Source organism: Gouania willdenowi, chromosome 22 (assembly GCF_900634775.1).
Source record: "Gouania willdenowi chromosome 22, fGouWil2.1, whole genome shotgun sequence".
Lineage (NCBI taxonomy): Eukaryota > Metazoa > Chordata > Actinopteri > Blenniiformes > Gobiesocidae > Gouania > Gouania willdenowi.
In genome coordinates, this window is record NC_041065.1 from 7,372,349 (window position 1) to 7,396,729 (window position 24,381).

At 36.9% G+C, this 24,381-nt stretch overlaps 2 protein-coding genes and 1 pseudogene across 3 annotated transcripts in view; 1 reads left to right on the forward strand and 2 right to left on the reverse strand.

The window, feature by feature from the left end:
- The window catches only part of rock2a (rho-associated, coiled-coil containing protein kinase 2a), a 78,418-nt gene extending 74,980 nt beyond the window's left edge, over positions 1-3,438 (forward strand). The window contains 1 exon segment of the mRNA XM_028437261.1: positions 2,141-3,438. Coding sequence (XP_028293062.1) covers positions 2,141-2,144 — 4 coding nt within the window. The 3' untranslated portion in view covers positions 2,145-3,438.
- On the reverse strand, positions 2,206-24,093 carry slc66a3 (solute carrier family 66 member 3). 2 transcript variants are annotated; one of them, XM_028437263.1, is made up of 8 exons: positions 23,641-24,093; positions 17,486-17,568; positions 16,788-16,857; positions 16,661-16,718; positions 13,586-13,706; positions 9,728-9,769; positions 2,441-2,521; positions 2,206-2,344 (listed from the first exon to the last, which is right to left on the reverse strand). In XM_028437263.1, the coding sequence occupies exons 1-7, from the start codon at positions 23,784-23,786 to the stop codon at positions 2,442-2,444; spliced, it is 600 nt and encodes a 199-aa protein (XP_028293064.1). In that variant the 5' UTR covers positions 23,787-24,093; the 3' UTR covers positions 2,206-2,344; position 2,441. The 2 variants fall into 2 exon arrangements, with proteins under 2 accessions (XP_028293064.1, XP_028293063.1); XM_028437262.1 differs by lacking the exons at positions 2,206-2,344; positions 2,441-2,521 and adding an exon at positions 7,197-8,553 and having other exon boundaries at positions 23,641-23,786.
- On the reverse strand, positions 13,411-13,528 carry LOC114457040 (uncharacterized; annotated as a pseudogene).
- Positions 24,094-24,381: the final 288 nt, after the last annotated feature.

The window sequence follows — 24,381 nt, forward strand, 5'->3', positions numbered from 1 at the left end:
ATGTTAAATCTACCTTTCTGTCAAAAGATGGTAGGGACATGAGGTTTACCATTTGAGAGTGGCGTGGGAGCTGTCTCTCAGATATGGGAAGAATGTATTTGGGACCCATCATCATCAGTGTTCCTTTGAATCAGGGGCTGTTTTGGCCTTTTTAACACTAGGCACCCTCATCAAAGGTGGTCAGCTACAGGGTGACCAAGCCTGTGCTTACTTACCTTATCTTTCTACTGACTAGTCCTTCACTGTGAATCATTATTTCATTAGATCTTGCATGAAAACATCAAAAGGCTCCACAGCCAACGTTTAGTTTAAAACAGGTGAAAGAATCTTGGTTCAGTAGAAATGTTGTGTGTGTCCATCAAAGCTAATCTTCCCTTTCAGATTGGAGGACTTGTGTCTGCAGGACTGGCACTGGGCCTTGGATGATATCAATGAGGATTGTTCCTCTATGCATTTCTGAGAGCCACATATGGTAACCCTGTGTGGAGTGTGTGCTGTGCAGTGCCTGTCCTAAAAAAAGCTTTAGTACAGGTTTGATGTGAGACCTCTGAGCTGAGCTGTTGTCCTGTTAATGCATTAAACCATGTCTCTGTGCTGTGGTGACTGTCGCTCTCTGACCTCAGCCCTCGCAGGTCAAATGGCTTTAAAATAAAGCGAGAAGACTCCAGTGCTCTCTGGTACAAATGATGACTCCTCAAGACTCTGTAGGCAACTTTATTCTTCACGTGTGTGTTTGTAACACTGGGGTGGGAGGTGTTGTGGTGCACGTGGTGAACAGATTCTTTAATTAAGGCAGTTTTTCACCATTATTGTCCGAGGATCAGCCAAAGCTTTATTTCATTAAATGAGTTGTTAAAGGAGAGATATTCTCTCTCATATTGTTTGAAGGCAGGGGTCACCAACACGTGGCCCACGGGCACCAGGTTGCCCGCATAGACCATGTGAGGGGCCCTCAGGAACTCATGTCACCAATGAACTCCATATAAATCTGATTTACTTTAGAGATATAGTTAGTACTTAGTAAATTTAAATACCATTGATAAGGTTTTAGTATTATTTAACCATCTTTAAATGTTTATTTTCACACAAATATTGCGACAAATGCTTTTAAGTATTTCAGATCTGGTGTATGGTTTTCACAGTTTTACTTTATTTAGAGGGTCAGATAAGAAAGAAGGCTAACAGTAATTTCCTATTTTCCTTGGGGTCAATTTGACCACATTCGATGTTTATTACTCAAAAAATAATAATTGACTATTTTTTTTGTTGCTTCATATTTGTTGACTTTTCCTAATTTGATGGGTACAATTGATTAAGTATCAAAATTATCATGATGATATTTGTTTCAATGTGCTGAACACATTGCATGCATTGGTGTTTCATTATTTATGTATTCAACAAATAAACAAAGTGTCTGACATAAAAACTTGGTCAACAATGATCTGAAAATCATTTTCTAGAGGCAAATATCCCTGGGGTCAGATTGACCCCAAGGGTAAAATGTGTTAGTAATATTTGATGATAATAGGAGGGTTAAAAAGGAGGAAATGTTGAGGTTTCAACATTAAACTCTATTTTTCCAAATTCCTAAAATTGTTTCATTTTGATTACATTTTATTGAAAATTTTCTTGTATATATCATTATATAACATATATATATATATATATATATATATATATATATACCACTGACCATACACCAGATCTGAAATACTTTCCATGAACATAAACATTTGAAGATGAACATGTATATATTTGGCCTGTTGTTTATTATTATCACCAAACTTTGTGAGTTGATACAGTAGTAGTAATTAGTTCAATTATTTCTGCTTTTATAGCTTTCCCTACTGAGAATTGGCTTTATATTTGATGTAAATCTCTAGTTTTTTGGGGCAGACTACAGATTTCTGTCTTTAAAACAGGATTTATTGTCATTCAGTATCTTTCCAAAACTTCACATCATTTGTAACCACTAAGGGTCCTACTTCAATTTGAACAAAAATGAGCCATGTAGGTCATGTAGAAGCTTAGAAAAATGGGTATGTGATTTTTCGGAGTAAAGTGGCTGGGGTCTAAGAGGTTAATGAGGTGAACTTTTTTTTTTAAACTCATTAACCTTCTGTGTTTATCTGTCCTCCAGCTAACCTTGCTTGGAAGCGTGGGTTGTTTTCTCCAAATCAAGCCCCGTTTGCTGACCTGCACGTCCAACTCCGCACCACATCCCACCACCCTCACACCTGTCCCAGTCCCCAGTCTGTGACACAGTCGGGCTTCCCCCTTTGGTTGGACTGGTTTGTTGGACATTGCCTCAGGAGGAGGAGGACGGTGGCCTGTTGCTGAGGTGCTGTAAGAGCCAATGAGATGAAAGCACTTACAAGGCTGGAAGAAAGTGTGGATAATAGGCGGGGGAGGCGGGGGGGGGGGGGTGGCGGACACTTACCTCAACAAATCTTCCCAAGGACACTTTTAAGGACCCATCTGGAAAGATCCTCCTCCTCTTCTTCATATTTTTTGATGGATTCTTGTGGCCAAAAAAAGATAAAAAAGACTATTGTTATGAAGAAAATATGAAGGGTTATTTGCAAACACTACACTTGTCGATGCTTTGAAGTGTGTGTGTACGATGATTGTAGCGTCTTGCTTTCATGTGAGTTTCCACAAAATGTTTATTCAGGTACTCAAACCAATGAGCTGCAACGAGTGTGGGGATTTCTCCTGATTTGAGTGAATAATTATTGCAGAGCTTCTTCTTTAGCCTGGGTAACCATTCCCCCTCTGGGACTGACATCAGAAGGACATCTTCTCAGTCTCAGAAACCAAACAAACCCAGCACTCACTGTCATTGCTAAACTTTAAACTTTCCGCGGTGCACAGTAAGAGCTTCTCTGATCTGAGCTCAGCTTTTTCGTTTTGAATGTACGTCTGGGCTTTTTGATGACACGCAGACATTGTATAACTTCATCCATATACACTTGACTGAAGCCCTCCTCTCCATTAAATTGCTGTTGACTGAACCTTGGAGGCTTTTTCCAGCATGTGTAGTGACTGTGAGCATGGGAGGGGAAGGTAACCAGCACTAGGGTGAACGTTTTAGGACATCCTCAGGTCTCAGAGTGAGATCAGGAAAACTCATTTATCACACCAAACCGACTCATGACTCAGCAAAACCTCTGAAATCTAACGGTTTCACTTGTCAAACCAAACGCTGTCAAATGGCACAGCCTCAGGCTTCAAAATAAGTCATTAGACTCCATGGCCGCAGGCCTTAAAATGTGACATGGCGTTTTATTTTGAAGGAACCCAAAGTAAACATGACGAAGTAAGTTGGAAAGCCTTTCATTCCTTTTATTTTTTTAAAGTTAAGATATTTCAACATTTTGTTTGATGAGATATATGTAGTTAAATGAAACGTTGATATATCTTAACCTTTAAAAAAAATAAAATAACAGCTTTCAATTTACTTTCATATCCGAATCATGTCGTGTTTTAAGGCCTGAGGCTGTCGAGTCTAATGACTTTTATTTTGTTAGTTTGGTTTGACAATTGAGGTCGTTAGATTAGACAGATGTTTTACTGAGTCATGAGTCCGTTTGGCGTGATATGTGACAGAGGCTCTGATACCTCACTCTGAGACCTTACAATGTCCTAAATTGTACACCGTACAGTACAGAAGCAGGGAACCAGTAAAGTATGATCCCATCACGCCCTACACTGAGCAGCACTATTTCATTGATTTTTCTATTCATGTTTTGTTCTGATATTTTTGTATTAAAAAATAACCAAACTCTGCATTTGGGCAAATTGTGTGTATGTGGCTTATATAGCAAGTCAACTATGAGTCTGTGTGTGTGTGTGTGTGTGTGCGCGTGTGTGTGTGTGTACCAAGTGCTCTCCTTTAACTAAGAGAGCTTGTTTTATACATATAAATATACACAGTATATATATATTTTACATGCCTTGCAGTGCACATATTATTTATACAGACTGTCCACTTTGTATTTAAGGGCTCTACATCCAGATTGCATGTTTGCTACCAAACAGCTCTTAAATAATAATCACTTCAACAATAAAGACATGGATGTGCCTTTGGGTTCTGGATTATTTCTGTCACGGAAACTGAAAAGTTCAGAAGCAGGAACGAGTTGACACAAACCAAGTATTATTGATATGATGACACTAAGTAACATCATTGTTAAAGTAAACCCAACAATACATTAGATTCAGAGTCTAAACAACAAAAGTAGAAACCTCTTCAGCCCACGACGGACCGCCGGTGGTGACTGTCGTGTGTCTAAATGTAAAGAATGAATGAAATCACACATTCTACCTCTGAAATCCTAAGCCATTATGTTCAAAGAGGGAAAAGTCACAAACTCTGCCTTTTTCAGTCCTCTGCTTAACAAAATAAGCACAGCTTTATAACAAGAGCCTACGTGAAACTACAGGCTGAGCTAAACTCACTGATGTACAGTTATGATGTTACATATCCAAACAATGCCACAAAATCAGAAAATATGTCTTAAGCTTTGTTTTTTCTTATCAAAAGTTGCTCCAATGTGCATAAAACTCAATATTTCTATAAATCCAAACATTGTGTTTAGATAGATACCACCATTACATATGCGTAAAATGGCAGGTCCCACCTTTATCCAGCTCTGATTGGTCAGGGCTAAAGCCCGGTCTCTGAGTGTTTGATCTCACCCATTTGTACAGGCTCTGAGCTTTACAATTCTGTGTCAAGCATTCTGATTGGTCAAAGCGTTGCTGAATAACACCCATGTGTAACAGCGTCAAAGAGTTGAATGTAAAATATTATTACACATGGCACAGCAGAAACCTGAATAAAAATGGGTGTGTCTATTTCAAGCCAAATTGCAACATCTAGTGGTCAAACATGAGACTAATATTGATTGGAAACAATTTTAGTGACATATTACAGTTACACACTGGTTTCAAAAATTGTGGAAAACATTGGCACAGTTGTGGCAAAGTGGGCTTGTGGCTTTACTTTTTTGTACAAAAACATGTATCTTTGGCCTAATGTTTTATATTATTATCACCAAACTTACTGCAGTTGATGTCCAAGCATTAGTTAAATTACGACTGCTTTTACAGCCTTCCCTACTGAGAATTGGCTTTATATTTAATGTAATTTGGGGGGCAGACTGCAGATTTCTGTATTTAAAACATGATTTATTGTTATTCAGCATTATCTGTTTCCAAAATGGCACATCATTTGTAACCACTAGGAGTCCTACTACAATTTCAATAAAAATTAGCCATGAAGGTCATGTAGAAGCTTAGAAAAACATGAAGCTGCTAATGTTCACGTTTTGAAACCTCAGAAAATGGGAGACGTGAACTTTACAGGAATTTGATTAGACATGAGGAAGTAGTTTATTAAACAGTGTAAAAGTGTAATAACATATATTTGATCAAAATCTGACAAAAGTCATCAGAACTGTGCAGCAGGACCAACCCTTAGTGCAGGGGTTCTCAACCTTGGGGTCATGAGACACTAGAAGGGGGCTGCCACATGCCTTTAAGAAACCAAGACTATTTTTTTGAACAATTTAAGACCAATGTTGCATATTTTTACCCCTTTTCTTTAACTACAACTTTCCATATTTTACTTTTTCTTGCCATGTATTTGCTCCTTTTTTTAATGCATTTTTGCTACTTTACTCCCATTCCTGCCACTTCTCCATCAAATTTCAATGTGTTTTCCACTTTCAAGACATTTTTAGCACTTATGAACCCTTTCCACCAATGTTCCCACCTCATGGCACTTATTTTGACCCATTATTGTCGTCATTTTAAATTTTAACCAAATTCATGATTTGTCATGCCCATTATTTTCCAGTTTAAACTAATTAATCCAGTTTTAACTATACTTTTCTGTCCATTTTTGACCGCTTTAATTTGCAACTTTTAACCACTTTCCGTGGTTTTTAAAATCCTATTTCACCACCTTCTCCACCATTTTGGTGCCATTACTATACAGTCATCTTTAAGATGACTGTTCAGCTACAGTTGGGGTCCCCGGTCTCTGGAACCTTTACTTTGGGGTCACGGGCTGAGAACCACTGCTTTAGTGAACTAGGTAACTTAGTCAACCAATCAGAGATAGGACAATGACTTCAGTCTTTTACTTGGGTTTAGTTTGGTGTCCAACCTGCTCCATTAAACCAACTTCTAAAGAACTACAGGATTTAAACGTCCACCTGCTTCAACACTTCTAATGATGAGTCAGCGTAATCATTCAGCCCTCTGCACAGCTGGATGACGTCAGTCCTTACGTTCAGGTTTGGAGCAGAGAACCACTTCCACTTGACCAGTTCATACCGTTTTTCAGTTACAATTACTTTTTCAATTACAATTACAGTGACTGGCATTTTTTCAAATTATAATTACATTACAATTTTTTTTATCCTGAGAAAGTCTATTACAATTACATTCTCAATTACAATTAATCACAATTACTGAGCCTAAATAAATAGCCTAATAAAAGTTAACTTTCTTGTGTTCGCATCTCTTATGATAACTGGTCCTAAATCAGCTGTAAAATACACTAAAAACATAATTCTATCATCTAATTTATTTCCTATCTATTAATTAACTTATTAGTTTCCTAATCAATGAAAATATAGGTTTTAATATTTATGGTGTGGGAATCTGAGCTTTTTTGTGTCAGTGTACCCCTCAGTTACATATTTTAAATGGTAAATATGGGAAAGCTTGATATGAAATATAGAATAATTAACTACATATGTGTAAAACTGTACATAGAACTGTTACATGGTTCCCCAGTTCTGCGATAAATTATAATTGACAATTTGTATAAAATTTCCATGGCAATTACAATGAAACCAATTATCTAAACTCATGATTACGACAGCAACAGATGTTATAATCTACAATTATTACACCATAATTGTAATTAATTCATAATTGTGAGATTACAATTATGATTGAACAGATGTCTGTAATATTTAAAAATGCACAGAAAGTCTCATCATTCTTAAACCACCACGTTAATAAAATACACTGAGTTAAGAAATGTATAATTACAAAGATATTTGGGGAAAATGTTTAAATATATAACACACAGGTTGTGCACTAATAAAGTAAACTACACCAGCTCTTTACGGTAAACTTTAAAGCTCATTATTAAATGTGAAATCTGTACACATATCTGACCACATATTTGGTTTATTAGAACGGCTCAGAGGAAAACTTCCCATTTGTAATAAACAGTATTTCAAACACACAAATCTCAGAAACATTAAACACATCATTGGTTCTCAGGTTTTACAAACTGGAGTTAAAACAGAACATGTAACACATGTTTAATATCCACAATAATTTACCTACACATTCAGCCAGAGTTGGGCTCAATTACATTTTTTAATTACAATTCCATCTTCAATTATCCATGTTCAAATACAATTCAATTATGGTGACTGATGTTTAATACAATTATTATTTTCCCCCTGAAAGTCAATTACAATTATGTTCTCAATTACCAAAGTTTAATTACAATTACGGGGCATTTAATTAATAACCACATAAAAAGTAACTTTCCTCTTGTGTTAGCTTTGATCCATATTTTAAATCAGCTGTAAATACACTAAAAACTATTGTCTAATTAGTTTATTATCTCTAATCAATGAAAATATTGGTATTAATATCTTTGGTGACGGCGTTTGAGCCTTTTTTCTGTCAATATACTATTATTTTGAAAATGTAAGTGGAATAAGTTGATATGAAACATTTTAAGAATTATTAACTATGTATCTGTAAGCTATAGAACTGAAATATGGTTTGTATTTAATTGAATTGTAAATGACAGTAATTGTAATTATATAGACATTTCTATGGAAATTCTACAAAAACTAAGTGAATTATCTAAATTCAATTATGACTACAACAGCAACAGATTTTTTCTATTACAATTTCAATTATAATTACGCCATGATTGTAATTAATGATCAGATATGTAATTAAAATAATAATTGACCTCAACCCTGCATCCAGCTAATTAATTACATGAGTTCCAATATGTTCCAGGATCAGGTTTATGGAATTATCTCAGCGTTCTCACAGCTTTTATGTCTGTAAATACTGTAAATATGCATTTATGAAATGTCCTTTGTTTTATTATTAAAAAAAGTGAAAACGAGAGCAATTCAGCTGCAACATGTTGAGTTTTTTTTTTTTTTACCTGTAACAAGGAAAATCTCACTGAAACGAAGAATTAAAAATCTCTTGCTCAAGGTCCCACAGTGGATTCAAACCAGCACCCCTAAACCTAATGAATAAAGTACTAGAGTGGATATGTAATTACAGACAGGTAAATACTGTTGGTAATGTAATGTATCATAGCTGTTTGGTACAGTACAGTACAGTGTGTGTCCACAGTGAGGAGACAAACACCAGGAAATCTCCTTTATTCTTCTTTCTTGGAGCTTCTGCTGCTGTGTTTGTGGTAGTAAAGCACGGTTAGCAGCACCCACAGGTTCAGTAAGGTTATGACGATGAACCGCACCAGGACTGAAACAACACACACACACACGCACGTAATTCATTACATTTCTACACCCAACTATTACTGAGTACATTATTATATTTTGATTTAAAAAGATCAACAGATATTATGAAATGACAAAAAAAATGAAATGACCAGACAACAATTAAATGCATCACATCCTAGCCGACCAATCAGATGAAACGTAATGCATGGTGTCAAAACAGCATTGTTTATTCAGGTTATTTTCTCATTTTTAGGGTTTATAAATGGAGCTATAATTAGAGCCTGCGCACAATAAAAAAATAAAAAATATCATATATGTTATATATATCATATTATTAACTGTATAACATACCACTGACCATAAAAAAAAATCACTTAAAAACATTTCTCTGTTTCTGTGAAAATAAACATTTAAAGATGGTTAATTTAATACTAAGTATTAACTACATCTCATATGTGTTTATCTGTGAGTTTGAATCCTGGAAAGTAAATCAGATTTTAGATGCAGCTCATTGGTGACTAGAGCTCCTGAGGAGCCCTGACATGGTAAATGTGGGCTACCTGGAGCCCACGGGCCCCATGTTCGTGATCCCTGCTTTAGATACTCCATCTAGACCAAGGGTTCTCCATCTGGGACACACATTAAATCTCGACTCACTTTCTTTTAATTCTACCAACCAAATTTAGTTTTTCAAAAATATCCGTTGACAACACACATGCTGTATATAATCTTTTTAAAAACATAAATCTATATATTTTCCCGTGCAACATGCATGTAACAGCATGCCTGTCAAAAGAAAAGTCAATTTCAAAATAAAAGACAAGTATTTATTTATTTTTGACCAGCTGTCCCAGTACAGGTCCCGACCCACCAGTTGAGAATCACTGATCTAGAACGTAAACAATTGTTGAAACAAATCCAACAAATATAAACTGTTGAAAATCTAACTGTGGACATCCAGTGATTAAACATCAGTGACCTTCAACATATTACTATAGTGCCACCATAGACATTAACATAGACATTAATATTAATATTACCTTACAGTATGGAGCTTTAAACTAGATTATTATCTGGTGAAAAACCAATAGTTCCCACAATCTTTCACTTATAATTCTCTCCCACAATCCATCCATACATCGTTTATTTATCCTCGTGTGTTAAACGACATCATCCAGTCCTTTTCTGCTTACCTTGCATATCTCCAGTGGTCACAGCCGTGGTGTAAATTCTGGCTGGAACAGATGAAGGATAGTTAATGAAACAGGGAATCTGACACCTCATTAAAGAGGCGATGACTTGCTAATTTAAAACATTAGGAGTCAAGTAAATAGTTATAAATATTCAGCAAATGGAAAGTTTGCGTATTTTTATTAGTGGAGTAATTTATAATTCAATCATTAAGCAGAAAAAGGCCGTGAACAAATGGGATTTACATTTTTAATGAAACAAATGGAAATAAGAACATTGTTATGGTGGTACTGCCAGAGGTTTAGATTAGCTTAGCATTTATTAGCCAAATGTATTAGCTTGAGTGCTCACAATGAAACCGCTTTGTTTTAGTTGTTTAAGTCTGTGAACTGGTGCATAATGCTTTACTTTAATAATAAGTAACAGTTTCTGGTGCAGCAGTGTTGGCGTCATGGGGGGGCATTCATGGGCAGTGCCCCCCCCCCGAACAACCTACATTGCCCCCCCCCACACACACACACACACACACACACACACACACACACACACACACACACACACACACACACACACACACACACACACACACACACACACACACACACACACACACACACACACACACACACACACACACACACACACACACACACACACACACACACACACTCTTCCCACAACAGGAGAAGCTTTCTATTAATCAAAGATATGTGATTGGCTATCACAACTGACTGTGTCCATTCACTGACAGTGGACAGGAGTCTGCTCTCTCTCTCTCTATATGTATACAGTGGTATGCAAAAGTTTGGGCACCCTTGTAAATGTTCATGATTTTCCTTAATAAATAATTGGTTGTTTGGATAACAAATTCCAGTTAAATTTATCATATAGGAAACAAACACAGTGATATTTGAGAAGTGAAATAAAGTTTATATGATTTACAGAAAGTGTGCTAGAATTATTTAAACAAAATTAGGTATGTGCATAAATGTAGGCACCCTTGCATCTTATTGATTTTAATACTCTTAGCACTAATTATTGGAACTCAAAATTGTTTTGGTAACCTCAGTGATCCTTGATCTCCATACACAGGTGAATCCAATCATGAGTCAGGGTATTTAAGTAGGAAAATTCTAGGTGTTTCCTCTTTGCATCTTCTCTGATTAGTGGCAACATGGGAGCCTCAAAACACCTCTCAAATGACCTGAAAACAAAGATAATTCAACATCATGGTTTAGGGGAGGGATACAAAAAGCTATCCCAGCGATTTAAGCTTTCAGTTTCAACTGTGAGGAACATTGTGAGGAATTGGAAGACCACAGGCACAGTTCTAGTTAAGGCCCGAAGTGGAAGACCAAGAAAGATCTCCGAAAGGCAGCGGCGCAGGATGGTGAGAACAGTCACAGTCAACCCGCAGACCAGCTCCAAAGACCTACAACATCAGCTTGCTGCAGATGGTGTCACTGTGCATCGTTCCACTATTCAGCGCACTTTACACAAGGAGATGCTGTATGGAAGAGTAATGCGGAAAAAGCCTTTTCTCTGCACACGCCACAAACGGGGTCACTTGAGGTATGCTAAAGCACATTTGGACAAGCCAGCTTCATTTTGGAACAAGGTGCTGTGGACTGATGAAACTAAAATAGAGTTATTTGGGCATAACCAGGGGCGTTATGCATGGCGGAAAAAGAACACAGCATTCCAAGAAAAGCACTTGCTACCTACAGTAAAGTTTGGTGGTGGTTCCATCATGCTGTGGGGCTGTGTGTCCAGTGCAGGCACTGGGAATCTTGTTAAAGTTGAGGGGCGCATGGATTCCTCTCAATATCAGCAGATTCTGGAGAACAATGTCCAGGAATCAGTGACAAAGTTGAAGTTGCGCCGGGGCTGGATCTTTCAACAAGACAATGATCCTAAACACTGCTCAAAATCTACTAAGGCATTCATGCAGAGGAACAAGTACAACATCCTGGAATGGCCGTCTCAGTCCCCAGACCTGAATAGTATTGAAAATGTATGGTGTGCTTTAAAACGGGCGGTCCATGCTCGGAAACCATCAAACCTGACTGAACTAGAGATGATCTGCAGAGAAGAATGGTCCAAAATACCTCCCACCAGAATCCAGACCCTAATTGGAAGCTATAGGAAGCGTTTGGAGGCTGTTATTTCAGAAAAAGGAGGATCTACAAAATATTAAGTATTGTTTTTCTTTTGTGGTGCCTAAACTTATGCACATGCCTAATTCTGTTTAAATAATTCTAGCACACTTTCTGTAAATCGAATAAACTTTATTTCACTTCTCAAATATCACTGTGTTTGTCTCCTATATGATAAATTTAACTGGAATTTGTTATCCAAACAACCAATGATTTATAAAGGAAAATCATGAACATTTACAAGGGTGCCCAAACTTTTGCATACCACTGTATATTAAAAAAAATAAAAAATAAAAAAAAATATATATAATATACTCTGGTGTAATTGTTTTACATTAGTGCTATTGAACATACCCTAGAGCTGTTGTTAGGATCAGCCAATAGAATGTGTAATATGTCTATGGCCTGCTTTGGTGATTTCTGCATCGCGACAAAACGACAGCGCTAAATTCTGATGGAGAGCAGGAAGCGAAACTTGAGAATCTGCCATTTGAAATCATCAAAATGTCCATATTTTGTGTAGTTTACGGCTGCTCCAGTCGTTCTAACCGAGAAAAGGAAAAGATATTTTATAAAGTACCAAAGACTGTCGTTCACAAAGGTGAGAAATGTAAAAAGCTCACTGAACAATGCCATAAAAAATGGATTTTAAACCTGTGGTCGGGAGGTAGTGGAGGGTTGTTGTGCCCCCCCCTCAAGTTTTCTTAACGTCCCCCATTTAATACCGCCTGGCGCTGACTCTGCAGTATTCCAGTTATTTTCATGTAGATCAGGTTTGTCAAACTCACTTGGTTTCTTCTAACAATTTGAGAGTAAAAACGACTTCCATCGTGTTCTACAAGTGTAGGAAAACTGAACCCCTGCTAATATTTTAGAGTTTTATTGAATTCCATGAAATTCCACTTGAATAATTGTAAAATTCTACTTCCAAATAAAGACCTAAACAAGCTACACTACAGAACTCACTCACACGTGCTGTCTCTTAGAGGAAGAAAAAGACTAAAGTGGCACAAATTGTGCTGCTGTTTGTTAATAAATGTGTCTGTGTGGCATTTTTCATCAGCAATTTTAACCCTGAACTGTATTTCTGGTCAGACTTTATCTGAAATGAAAATATTGAGTTTTGGTCCATATCGCCCAGCCCTACTATTGAACCTAGAAAAAGTAAATGGTGCTGTCAAATTAGTTCTACAATAGATCTATATGGATTTTGAGTAGGCCTATCTATTCTAGAAAACAACAATAATAATAATAATAATGCATCAATTTTATATAGCACTTTATCATAGACACTCAAAGACACTTTACAGAATTAAGGGATTATTCTTTCACTCCACACTTAGTGGTGGCAAACTACTGATGTAGCCACAGCTGCCCTGGGGCAGACTGACGGAAGCGAGGCTGCCATAGTGCGCCATCGGACCCTCCGACCACCACCAACACTCACACACTACGTTCATACTAGGCAATGTAGGTGAAGTGCCTTGCCCAAGGACACAATGACAGATACCACTGCAGCGACTGCCACCTCACTGTGGCACCTGGAATTCTCAGTGGTCTCCCATCCAACTACTAACCAGGCCCAGACCTGCTTAGCTTCAGAGATCTAACGGGATCTAACAATGACAGGCTGGTATGACCACAAAACAACACATCTTTCTATTGTTAATTTAATAAAATAATAAATAAAAACCTGCTACTCACCCAGACATGTGTATGTTCCCATTGCCCAGGTGAGGGCGCTAACCTGTCCTGCATCTTTTGACGTCCACATGCACTGCAGCTGTGCAAACTTACTGCCAGCACTGATGAACGTGCACAGGCTCTGAAATCAGAGAGTATCAGACTTTATTAATGCAGAAGCATGATGACCAACATAGACATTTATTGTAGTTTCCCATCCTCCCATGCCCTCTACTGAAAACACACAGGCATTTACTCTGGGTAAATGCCAGGGGTGTCAAACTCATTTAAGTTCAGGGGCCAAACATGAACCAATTTGATCTATAGTGGGGCACAGATTTTTAAAATTGTGATTTTTGTGCTGTACAAAAATTTCAGTTTAATCCCGTCTTAAGAGAACATGGAAGAACAGTCACAAATAACATGGGAGACAAGTACGGGAGAACTGTGGGTCGCCAAGGGCATTGAAGACGCCCCGTATTGAAATGAAAAATGTGAAAAACAACTAAAGGAGAGGTGAGGGGGAAAAAAGCAGACTATGAACTGAATTCCCTAGAGGAAAACAAAGTACACAACCAGGAAAAAAACACTCTGCTTTAGAGTTTGGATCAGGCCCAAAAAATCCAGCCCGACCCGACCCGAGCCCAACCAATTAACTTAAATTGTAGGTCCGAGCCCGACGCAAACCCAACGTAAATCATTATTTTATTGAACGTATCGCAGCCGGTAGATTAGTATTGCGGTGCCTCGGGGAGAGAGCGCACACACGCACTGCAGCCCAAAAGGTATTGTAATGACGTGACTCGGGCCATTATCACAGTTTTACAGGCTTTAATGGAGGTCGTAGTAACGCCAAAAATAAACAAACACGCAAAGAACCGTCTTACACCATCATACACTCACACTACACTCACACACTGGGAACAGAATTATTCACTCTTTTTCATGCTTATCCCCATAAACTGTCAACAAAATTATACAAAGTGACAGGAAAATACAGAAAACTAGAGCAAAAATGCAGAAAGGGACTCTAAAAACGCACAAATTAACAACAGAAATGCAGAAAAATACACAAAATTACAAGAACACAAAAAATAAAAACACACAATGACTAAAAACTGACAAAACCCATTTGTATCTCTCTGTATTTTGCAGATCAATTGTTGTGTCAGGAAAAGAATCCAACTTAAAACCTTTGCCAAATGTATCATGTGAATCACTCAGAGGATTTACATGATTACCCTCAACAGAGTTGGTACACAAGCTAAACAGCATTAGCTTATTTATCTTAATAGTGAGACATTTGCATGGCATTTCTGTCTCGCTGTCATGCGTGCACACACAGTGAAGCAACAGTTCCTGAAAAATTCTGCTCCATTCTCACTCCTAAGCAGGGGTGCACTGGCCATCTGGCATAACGGGCATCGTCCCAGTGGGCCGTCGACCCAAAGTGGTGCCGGTCTGGTCCACTACGTTATTTTTTTTTTTGACGAGTGGAGGCAGAAATGGTAACAGGTGGCCAAAAATGGTCCAAAAGTGGCAAAAACGTGGCAAGAAAAGAGTGAAAAGTGAACAAAATGAGCCAAAACCTGTCAAAGGTTGGCAAAAAAATGGAACCAGGTATACCAGGTATGTCCAGGGTTCCTACAGCTTCAGTCAAATTAAATGCAAGAATTTTTGAGACTTTTTAATGCCATTTGAAATTACATTTAAAACCAACTTCGCAGTAAAACAGAATTGGGGTAAAAAAAAAAAAAAAAAAAAACCTCATCAATTACAATGCATTAAGGTTCTTTTTTTCCAAAAAACACAAGTAAACACAAAAAATTACACAAAATGCCAGTAAAATACACAAACTAATTAAAATCACTCAAAACACACAAGATAACCACAAAAAAGCCAGAAATCTATAAGACAACAAAAAATAAAAACTATTAAGATAAGTTTTCATTGGACAGGCTATTTTCATTAAATGTACATTTCCCGATGTTGGTAAAAGTTGCTATAAACATGACGCACATCTGCGCAGAGTCCTGCTGCAACCACATCATTGTTTGGTAGTTGTTTTTAACAAACAAACATTACCATTTATTTTGAAGCGTGAGACGAATTACAATTAGGGATGCACCGAATATTCGGTGACAAAAAAAGCCACATTCTGCCTAAGGTTTTGTGAGTTAAAAGCAAGGAAGAATAGTAGCGTGTGACGCAATCAAACAACGTGCAGTGATTTTGAGTCAGAAAAGTGTGTGCACGTTGCTGCAGAACCAGAGCAGCAGCTCCTCTTTTCTGCACACAAATACAGCCAGACTCTCTCCTTACTGCTCTCTGTCACCGCGTAAAAGTTGCAATCCTTGGGGTGGTGTTTAGCTCAGTGGGTTGAGCGCCCGCCCCATGAACGGAGGCTGTAGTTCCTCACCTGCAGCCGGTCCTGGTTCGATTCCCGGCCTGGGACCCTTTGCTGCATGTCATTCCCTGCTCTCTCTGATCCCCTTCCTGTCAAGCAACTGTCATATAAAGGCCACTAGAGCCCAAAAAATCCTTTAAAAAAAAGTTGCAATCCGTAAAAACATCTCCATCGTTTCCTCCCCAAAGCATCCTTGTGTGTTAAAATGTAATACTTTTGAAACACTGATTTAAGACATTTTAAAGACAATTAAGGCATTATTTTTAGATTCATGAATTTAATGCCTTTTAAGACTTTTTAAGGATCCATGGGAACTCTGTATGGAATGGCAAAGGGTAGCTTAAATGAAAAGCAGCCAAAAAATTTTAAAAAAGGACAACATTTTTTTAAAAGTGTCAAAAAGAACTTGCAAAAATGAAAAAAAAACATTAGGAAAAAAGGGATATTTATTGGTAAATGGAAGCTAAAGTCTGAAAAAAGAGTCAAAAATGGGGCAAAGGAAATAGGTAAAAAGGGGTTCAAAAGTTTCCCCCTTTGAGGACATAAAGAGCCACATGTTGAGCATCACTGACTTAATACCAGCCTCTACATGGTGTCCTCTGATAATGTGGTGGACTGGAATGGACACTTTGGTCCCAGTCCATCCCTGGTCCTGACTGATGACTCGTCACATTCCCACCCATACTCACCATTGCCAAATCAATGACCCACTTCTCCACTGTGAGGAGCCTCCAGCCTCCAACAAAGCTGAACATGGTGAGTTAGGGAGAAAAGACAAGTGGAGGACGATCCTGTTATTGGAGTGAGGAAGGATACAGCACAGCGTAGACCAGGCTCTGCCTCAGGCTGTTGTTGTAGTGAAGAATCAGCAGTAACAGAACAACATCTGATCACACACAGACAAACTGTTGGATGGTTTGTTGGGTTTTCACTCAAAAGATAAACAGTCAAGTTAAGTGTTCACGGCCATATTTTTCTAAGTAGCTGACTCAACATATCCTGAAAAAAAGCCAAAGCTCCAGCTTGACTAAGCCTGCGCTCCATACAGCTGGACTTATCGTTCCAACTAGGCCTGGGCAATAGATCTACATTCAAGCTATATAGAGTTTTCTATTTTGGCGATTTAGAATATTACATTATTGCCTATATTGTTTTATTTTTATTTTAAAGCATTTTTTTTTTAAATTGATATACTCATTTTAGGAGTCGCTGCTCTCTCTACTTCTCAGAACAGCATGAAAAGCTCAGTTTGATGGATTTCTGATTGTGTCCTAAACCAGACCTTCCACTAAACAAGCCACACTACAGAACTCACTCACACGTGCTGTCCCTTAGAGAAGAAAAACCAGAAGTGGCACATATTATGCAGCTGTTTGTTAATAAAATTCGCAGTTCCATTGTGCACGTTTTTGTCCTGTGTATTTTTGTTATTCTAGTGTGGTTGTTTTTAGTAATTTTGGATGCATTTCTGAGTCGTTTAAGGAATAAGTAGAGGAAAGAAAAGAAAGGCCCACCTTGAGCGATGAGGATGGGATACTCCAGGTACGTTGGAGGAGGGTAGTCATAGTACATCTGATAGGTTACAAATACAACAAACCTGCAAAGAGAAGAGTGCATGCTGAATAAGCAGCTTTCATTTAGTCCATGACAAACACTACTGATCAAGCAACAATCACTTAGGGCCTGTACTATGAAGCTGGATAAGTATATCCTGATAAATCTCCGCTAACCAAACTTTCTCTGTAAGAGAATGTACTATGAAGCAGGATATAAACACAATCACTAAAGACAGATGATTTCAGCCTGGCTACGTCAGCACTGCTGTGACAGAGGTGGAGATTGCAGCGTCAGACCAATCACAAAAATATGAAGAAATCAAATCCATAATTTAGATCAAAAACAACACTGTTGCTGCAGAAAAAGCAGGAAGGAATGAATGCAGGAAGGTGCTGACACTAGCTGTGTTTCCATTACCCTTGGAATGGTGCAAAATCTAAATAGCGCAATAAAAACTGTTAATGGAAATGCCTGAATTTCGGAAAAAACACTCAAATATCGCTAGAAAGTTTTCACGCTTTCATGAGGAGGAAATTCAGACATTTCGATATTGAAATGTGGCGCAAAAGCGCCATGGAAACACTTTTTCCGCAAATACAAGTCACAGAACATAACGTACCTGGTCACATGACCACTTCTCTCAAAGAAAACAGTGTTATAAGTGAAGTCTTGCGGAATGAGATTTCACGGTAGTTACGAGGCTTCAAAACAAGCTTCAATGGAAACACGTTCGCCATTTAGAAATATCGCTTTTATTTTGCGAAAATCTGAAATAGAAACCCAGCAAGTGTTAATGTGTAAAAACATGACATTATACAATATTAATCCATGGGATGATAAATCACAGACATGTTTCTATTCAGGTCGTCCTCCTCAATTATCTCACACACACACTGGGACAGAGAGCATTGGAGATCCAGCTTCATAGTACAGGCCCTAAAAGCCTAATGTTGTTTGTGGAGGATTTGATTAGTTTGTCTGACAGTTTACGGACAACGTTTCAACAGGTTTCATGAAAAAGCAGTTACAGAAAGATCTGGAAACATGAGTCCAGCTCTCAGTGAGAGGTTCTGTGGATTGATGGGAAATCAAAACATGCAGTTGATCTGTATAACATCAGCAAAGTCATTGACAAGATCTGCAAAAAAAACAAAACATTTATCAACATGTTTTGTTTAAAATATGTATCTAAATACAGGATACATGTGTGGAACTTTCAAATGATCAGATCATATAAACGAGAATCAGATCAGATCAGATCAGCCTGCATCTAAAATCTCATATATAATATATTTAGTTTTTATTTGATTTTTTAGAGTCTTCCCTCTTTTTTTTTTTTATTCAATTCTAATAATATCTAATAATATCAATCAAATGTTTGTAATTCATTGGTTAATAACAAAAGGATCAGTTTTTCCTCATAGCTACTGTTGCTGACTATTGTTCTCTGTTTGACTGACATCACTTAATAAAGACTTTCTGAACATTCCACACTAGAAAATAATTAATAAGAGAATGTATGATTGATCCGTGCAGATATCGAATCGGTATCGGCCAATACTCGATATCGATATCGTATCGGAAGTGAAAAAGTTGTACTGTACAACACCCCTAGCTGCAGCAATCAAATATTTGTTAATCGATTAGTATTCTATCAATTATTCCATTGATTAATCGAGTACTACTTTTTCTTAATGAAAGATTAATTCTAAACATAAACAACAGAAAATCAGACTGATTCTCTAATAATACTAACCAATTAGTTTTTTTATATTGAATAAAAATGGACATTAATTTATTACATATTATGCACAATTGGGGATGTCCCGATACAACTTTTTCACTTCCGATACGATGCCAATATTGCTGCCTTGAGTATTGGCCGATACCGATATCAGCACAAATCATACATATTTTTATGATTTATTTTGTAGTGTGGAATGTTAGAAAAGGCTTGATCAAGTGATGTCACTCAAACAGAGAACAATAGTCAGCAACAGTAGGTATGAGAAAAACTGACCCTTTTATTATTAACAAATTAGTTACATACGTTTTAACCTTCAACATAATATCTACAGTATTCTACAAAAAATCCGATAATTGTTTTCTGGCTGATATCGAACCGATACCAATATCGGATCGGGACACCCCTACGCACAATCAAGGTATTGGAGGACCTTGAGGAATGTAACTTTGCTGTGGGAAAACGTCAGTCAGTTTTTAAAGCTGTTCTCAAAGTAGAGGGTTGAAACTAGGGCTGGGCGATATATCTAGTTTTCTATTTTGGCGATATAGATTATTACAATATTGCCTTCATCAATGTATATATATAGAGCTTATTTATACATTGTTTTGTATTAAAATACTTGTTTTAGGAGTCACTGATTTTGTTACTTCTCAGAACAACATAAAAAGCACAGTTAGACGATCAGTGAGTGAGTTCTAACCCAGACCTTCCACTAAATAAATCACACTACAGAACTCACTCACTTTGTGTATTTCCTGGTAATTTTGGATGTTTTTTTGAGTCATTGTGGTTTTTTTTTGTTTGTATGTTGTACTTGGATTTTTGTTGTCCTATTGTGCATTTTTTTTCTCTCTTTGTGTCCTTTTGTTGTTCTTTTACGTATTTTTGTTGTCCTAATATGTATTTGTGTTGTTCTTTTGTGTATTTATTTGTTAATGTGTGTTTTTGCTGTCATTTTGTTACAGTACACGCACAAGTCATTTTTTTTTTTTGTTGTTGTTATTTTAGCCTGTGTGGTGTTTTTACATCATCAAATTTAACCCTGAATTGTCTTTCTGGTAAAACTTTAACTTGATTTATATCGTATATTGCCATTTTCAGATCCATATTGCCCAGCCCTAGTTGAAAGGGATCCTAATTAGAATGAACTATTTCCTTGTGGTGTTGTGTAAAACCTAAAAACATTAATTTATATCTAAGAAGTTCTTTTAAAAATTAAAACCTAATCATTTTAAAATCCCTGTTGGTCAAAATGTTCACACATTTTACATGTACATTTTGGAACCTCCTTTTTTTATTATTATTTTTTGTTCCACGTGCATGCATCACATGTGAGAGCAGTATAAACTGATGCACATGCACAGACTTTACTTTCACTCACCAGCACAGCAGAACCACTCAGCTGCAGGCACACAGAGAGAGACAAGACACTGAACGCTCTGTGTTCACACACACACATACTCTGTGTGTGTGGACATCAACGTTACTGTGAGAAGATTCATATCCACACGTTTACTTTCAAATGTGGTTTTTGATTCTGAAAAGACGTTTTTTTATTTTCTTCAGGTAGCTGTTTAGTTTGACAAACAATGAAATATAAGTGATTATAAATTAATTCTGGCTCAAACTATTGTATTTATCTGTATTATATTTGTACATTTGTATTATTTGATTATATTTTTCCTGGAGGTGTGCACTTGTATTTAATTATGTAGGTTTTCTTTTCTTTTCTTCCTTTTCTATGTTTTAGCATTTCTTCTTTTCATTACAAATATTGGGATGTCCCGATAAAACTTTTTCACTTCCGATGCGATACAGATACTGCAAACTTGTGTATCGGCCGATACCTATATTGATCCGATACTATATCAGCACGAATCACACATACTTTTATGACTTATTTTGTAGTGTGGAATGTTAGAAAAGGCTACATCAAGTGATGTCACTCAAACAAAGAAAAAAAGTCAGCAACAGTAGGGATGAGAAAAACTGACCCATTTATTATTAACCAATTTGTTATATATTGAATAAAATTTTATGTTGGAGTGTGAACCACAGTGACCTATGGATAGAAGCGCTTATATCGGTGATTTTAGATGCAGCCCGATAAAATCTGGCTAATATCGGACCAATATCCAATATCAATATTGGATCGGGACACCCCAAACAAATACTCTGGAGCATCTGTAAAAGAAAGCAACTTCCCCCTGGGATAAATAAAGTATATCTGATTCTGATTCTAAAACTATTGTTTGACGATATAATACGATTGAATTGATTTAAATGTGATTAAATCTGTTCAAATTATTTATCTCGGGATTATTTCTTACTTTAATGTTTTTATTAATTTTCCACCACCTTTGGTGGTCTAGATATATTAGACCAGTTTTATGGATTTTAACAGAAAAGGGAAAAACGGGACTGTTGTAGAATGTCAATAATATATATATATATATATATATATATATATACACATACATACATATATAGCGCTGGGCAATATATTTTTTATAGATTATTTAATATTAAAAAAAATGTTTTAAGAGTCGCAGCTTTCACTACAGCGTCATAAAACAGACCTTCCCCTTAACAAGGCCCACTACATAACTCACTCACACGTGCTGTCCCTTATAGAGGGTCTTCACGGCGTGTCAACAACCTGGAAGTCGCCATTTTGGAGATAAGCAGCAGGTGTACAAACAGCACACAAACGAGTAAATCCCAAATTTTGAGAGGAAATGGTGAACTATTGCCATGTTTTTGGCTGTACTAATCAGTCAAACCGTGAAAAACACGGAGTTTTATAGACTGACATAAGTTATAACAGATCAGGGAGAACAATGTCTGTATTTTATAGTCAGTCGTTTGCCTGAATCTAAGATTGCCTGGTGGTCGTATACTATTTTAGAGTATTTATGCTGTAGGTTCACTGAGAACTGACTGAGTTATCTCCTGATTTATATATCCGTTGCTAACGCGAACCTCTGCAGCCGACCTCCAAAATTCTATAAGATTTAAGGTCTTCCGCTGTGTATGGACTTGGTCAAATCCAGGTAGTTGACAATGTCAACTATATTGGAGGCGGTGTTTGCAGATACATCAATAACAACTGGTGCAACAATGGTGAGCTAGTCTCATGTCACTGCTCTCCTGATGTAGAACTACTGACTATAAAATACAGACATTGTTCTTCCCTGATCTGTTATAACTTATGGCAGTTTAAAACTCCATGTTTTTCACAGTCTGACAAGTACAGTACAGCCAAAAACACAGCAATAGTTCACCATTTCCTCTCAAAATTCAGGATTTTTTTCATTTGTGTGCTGTTTGTAAACCGGCTGCTGATCTCCAAAATGGCAACTTCCGGGTTGATGACGTGCTGTGAAAACCCTCTATTGGGAGAAAAAGCCAAAAGTGGCCCATATTGGCCTAATTGTTTGTTAATAAATGTGCCTGTATGGCAGCAAATGAAAGACTTTAAATAAAATTATCAAATTTACATCGTATATCACCATTTTGAAAAAAAAAATGATTGAGATATGAGTGTTTTAGGTATTACCACTCAACTCCTACCCTGTGTCCCCAGCCACCACTATTATACCTAAGCTTCACACTTGTCACCAGACTGGCTTCAGTACATAACACAATAAGCACAATATGCACAACTACAACTTCACATCTCACTCTCACTTTAAAATAATCAACTCTTCCCCACCCTTTCCATTTCCTACCCCGACTCTCTCTTCCCAGTTCCCCTCCCCCTCACCATAGGTGTAACACTGCCCTGTCTTTTTATATCCTCCCTATAATAAAGTGTTTCTTACCCTTCCTTAGGGAGGGCTGGTGATGGTCACAATTATGCAATAAAATAAATTCATTTATTTAATTGCAATAACAAAACATGCATTGCTGTCTATAAAATATTACACTTCTTGTCGTGTTGACCATTGGCAGGATGTGCAGACAAAGGAAAAAAAATAAAAATAAATATCGAGATATGAGTTTTGGTCCATATCGCCCAGCCGTAATATATAATCTTACATTGGCATCTCGTAGAAAACTAATATGTAACTAATAGAAATATGTACACTCACCAATTGGCCTTTTAATCTAAGCCGAAACTAAGAATATATATTATAGATTTGCGTGACAGTAAATATTACTGCACGTGTTTCCCTACAACAAACGTTTGCATTAAATTTAAATATTTTTAAACAGGCTTCGGTGGAGACAAAACACGTCAGCGGTTCTCAAGCGTTTGTTACTTATGCAATACGTGACTCAACATATTCATACTTTATGACTGTGCTACAATTCTCACACTTATATACTTTAGAACAACAACACAATGACTGGTCTACGTACCCGAGCAGCTCCAGCAGAAGACTGTTGAGACTGACTCCAGCTGCACTTTTGGCTCTCATCAGCACAAAGATCTGAGGGAACTTTAGCACCATACACACTAACAAGGTGCTGAAATTAGCAGCGTGTAGCAGCGTGTCAGAGTGCATGGTGATAAAAAGATTTAAAAATAAAACAACAACCAAAAAGAAAAGAATTATAACTCAGTGAACGAAGGGTTTCTAGTTTCTACTACAAAATGCAAGATGCTGTGCCTTCCTTTAATAAAGTCACATCAGTAACTTAGCACATCTGGTTTAAAAAATTCAAAATAAAACTAAAAAATACATTTGCATCCACGCAAAATGGGTTAAACTAAACTAGACGTGATATGTGTGACACAAATAAATTGAAACAGGAAGTAAAATATTTTCCTAATCATTATTTGAAAATCCAATGTTTCAATCTTGTTTCAAAAGGTTTTACTTTGAAAAATGGCTTGACTTGTAAATTCCTCGCTGATGGTATGTTTTCTTTCTTCCGCCTACATCACTGAAATCTGATTGGCTCTCCCACCAAGGGGGCGGAGACTGTGGTTTTTGGAGCGATGTTCAGAATTGGTTTCTATCTAAAGGGATTCAACTTAATTTATTAATACTTATCTATATTTTTATTTGTATTTTTATCATTGAAATTTTTTATTAAAGATACAAGTTCAATAAATAAATAAATAAATAAATAAATAAATATATATATATATATATA

Coding starts and splice junctions, on each gene's coding strand:
- slc66a3 (XM_028437262.1), bottom strand. CDS start 23,786: ATGCACTCTGACACGCTGCTACACGCTGCTAATTTCAGCACCTTGTTA. Junction 16,858..17,485: donor TCCCATCCTCATCGCTCAAG/GTGGGCCTTTCT, acceptor GTGTGTGATCAG/ATGTTGTTCTGTTACTGCTG. Junction 16,719..16,787: donor AGCCTGGTCTACGCTGTGCT/GTATCCTTCCTC, acceptor CACCATGTTCAG/CTTTGTTGGAGGCTGGAGGC.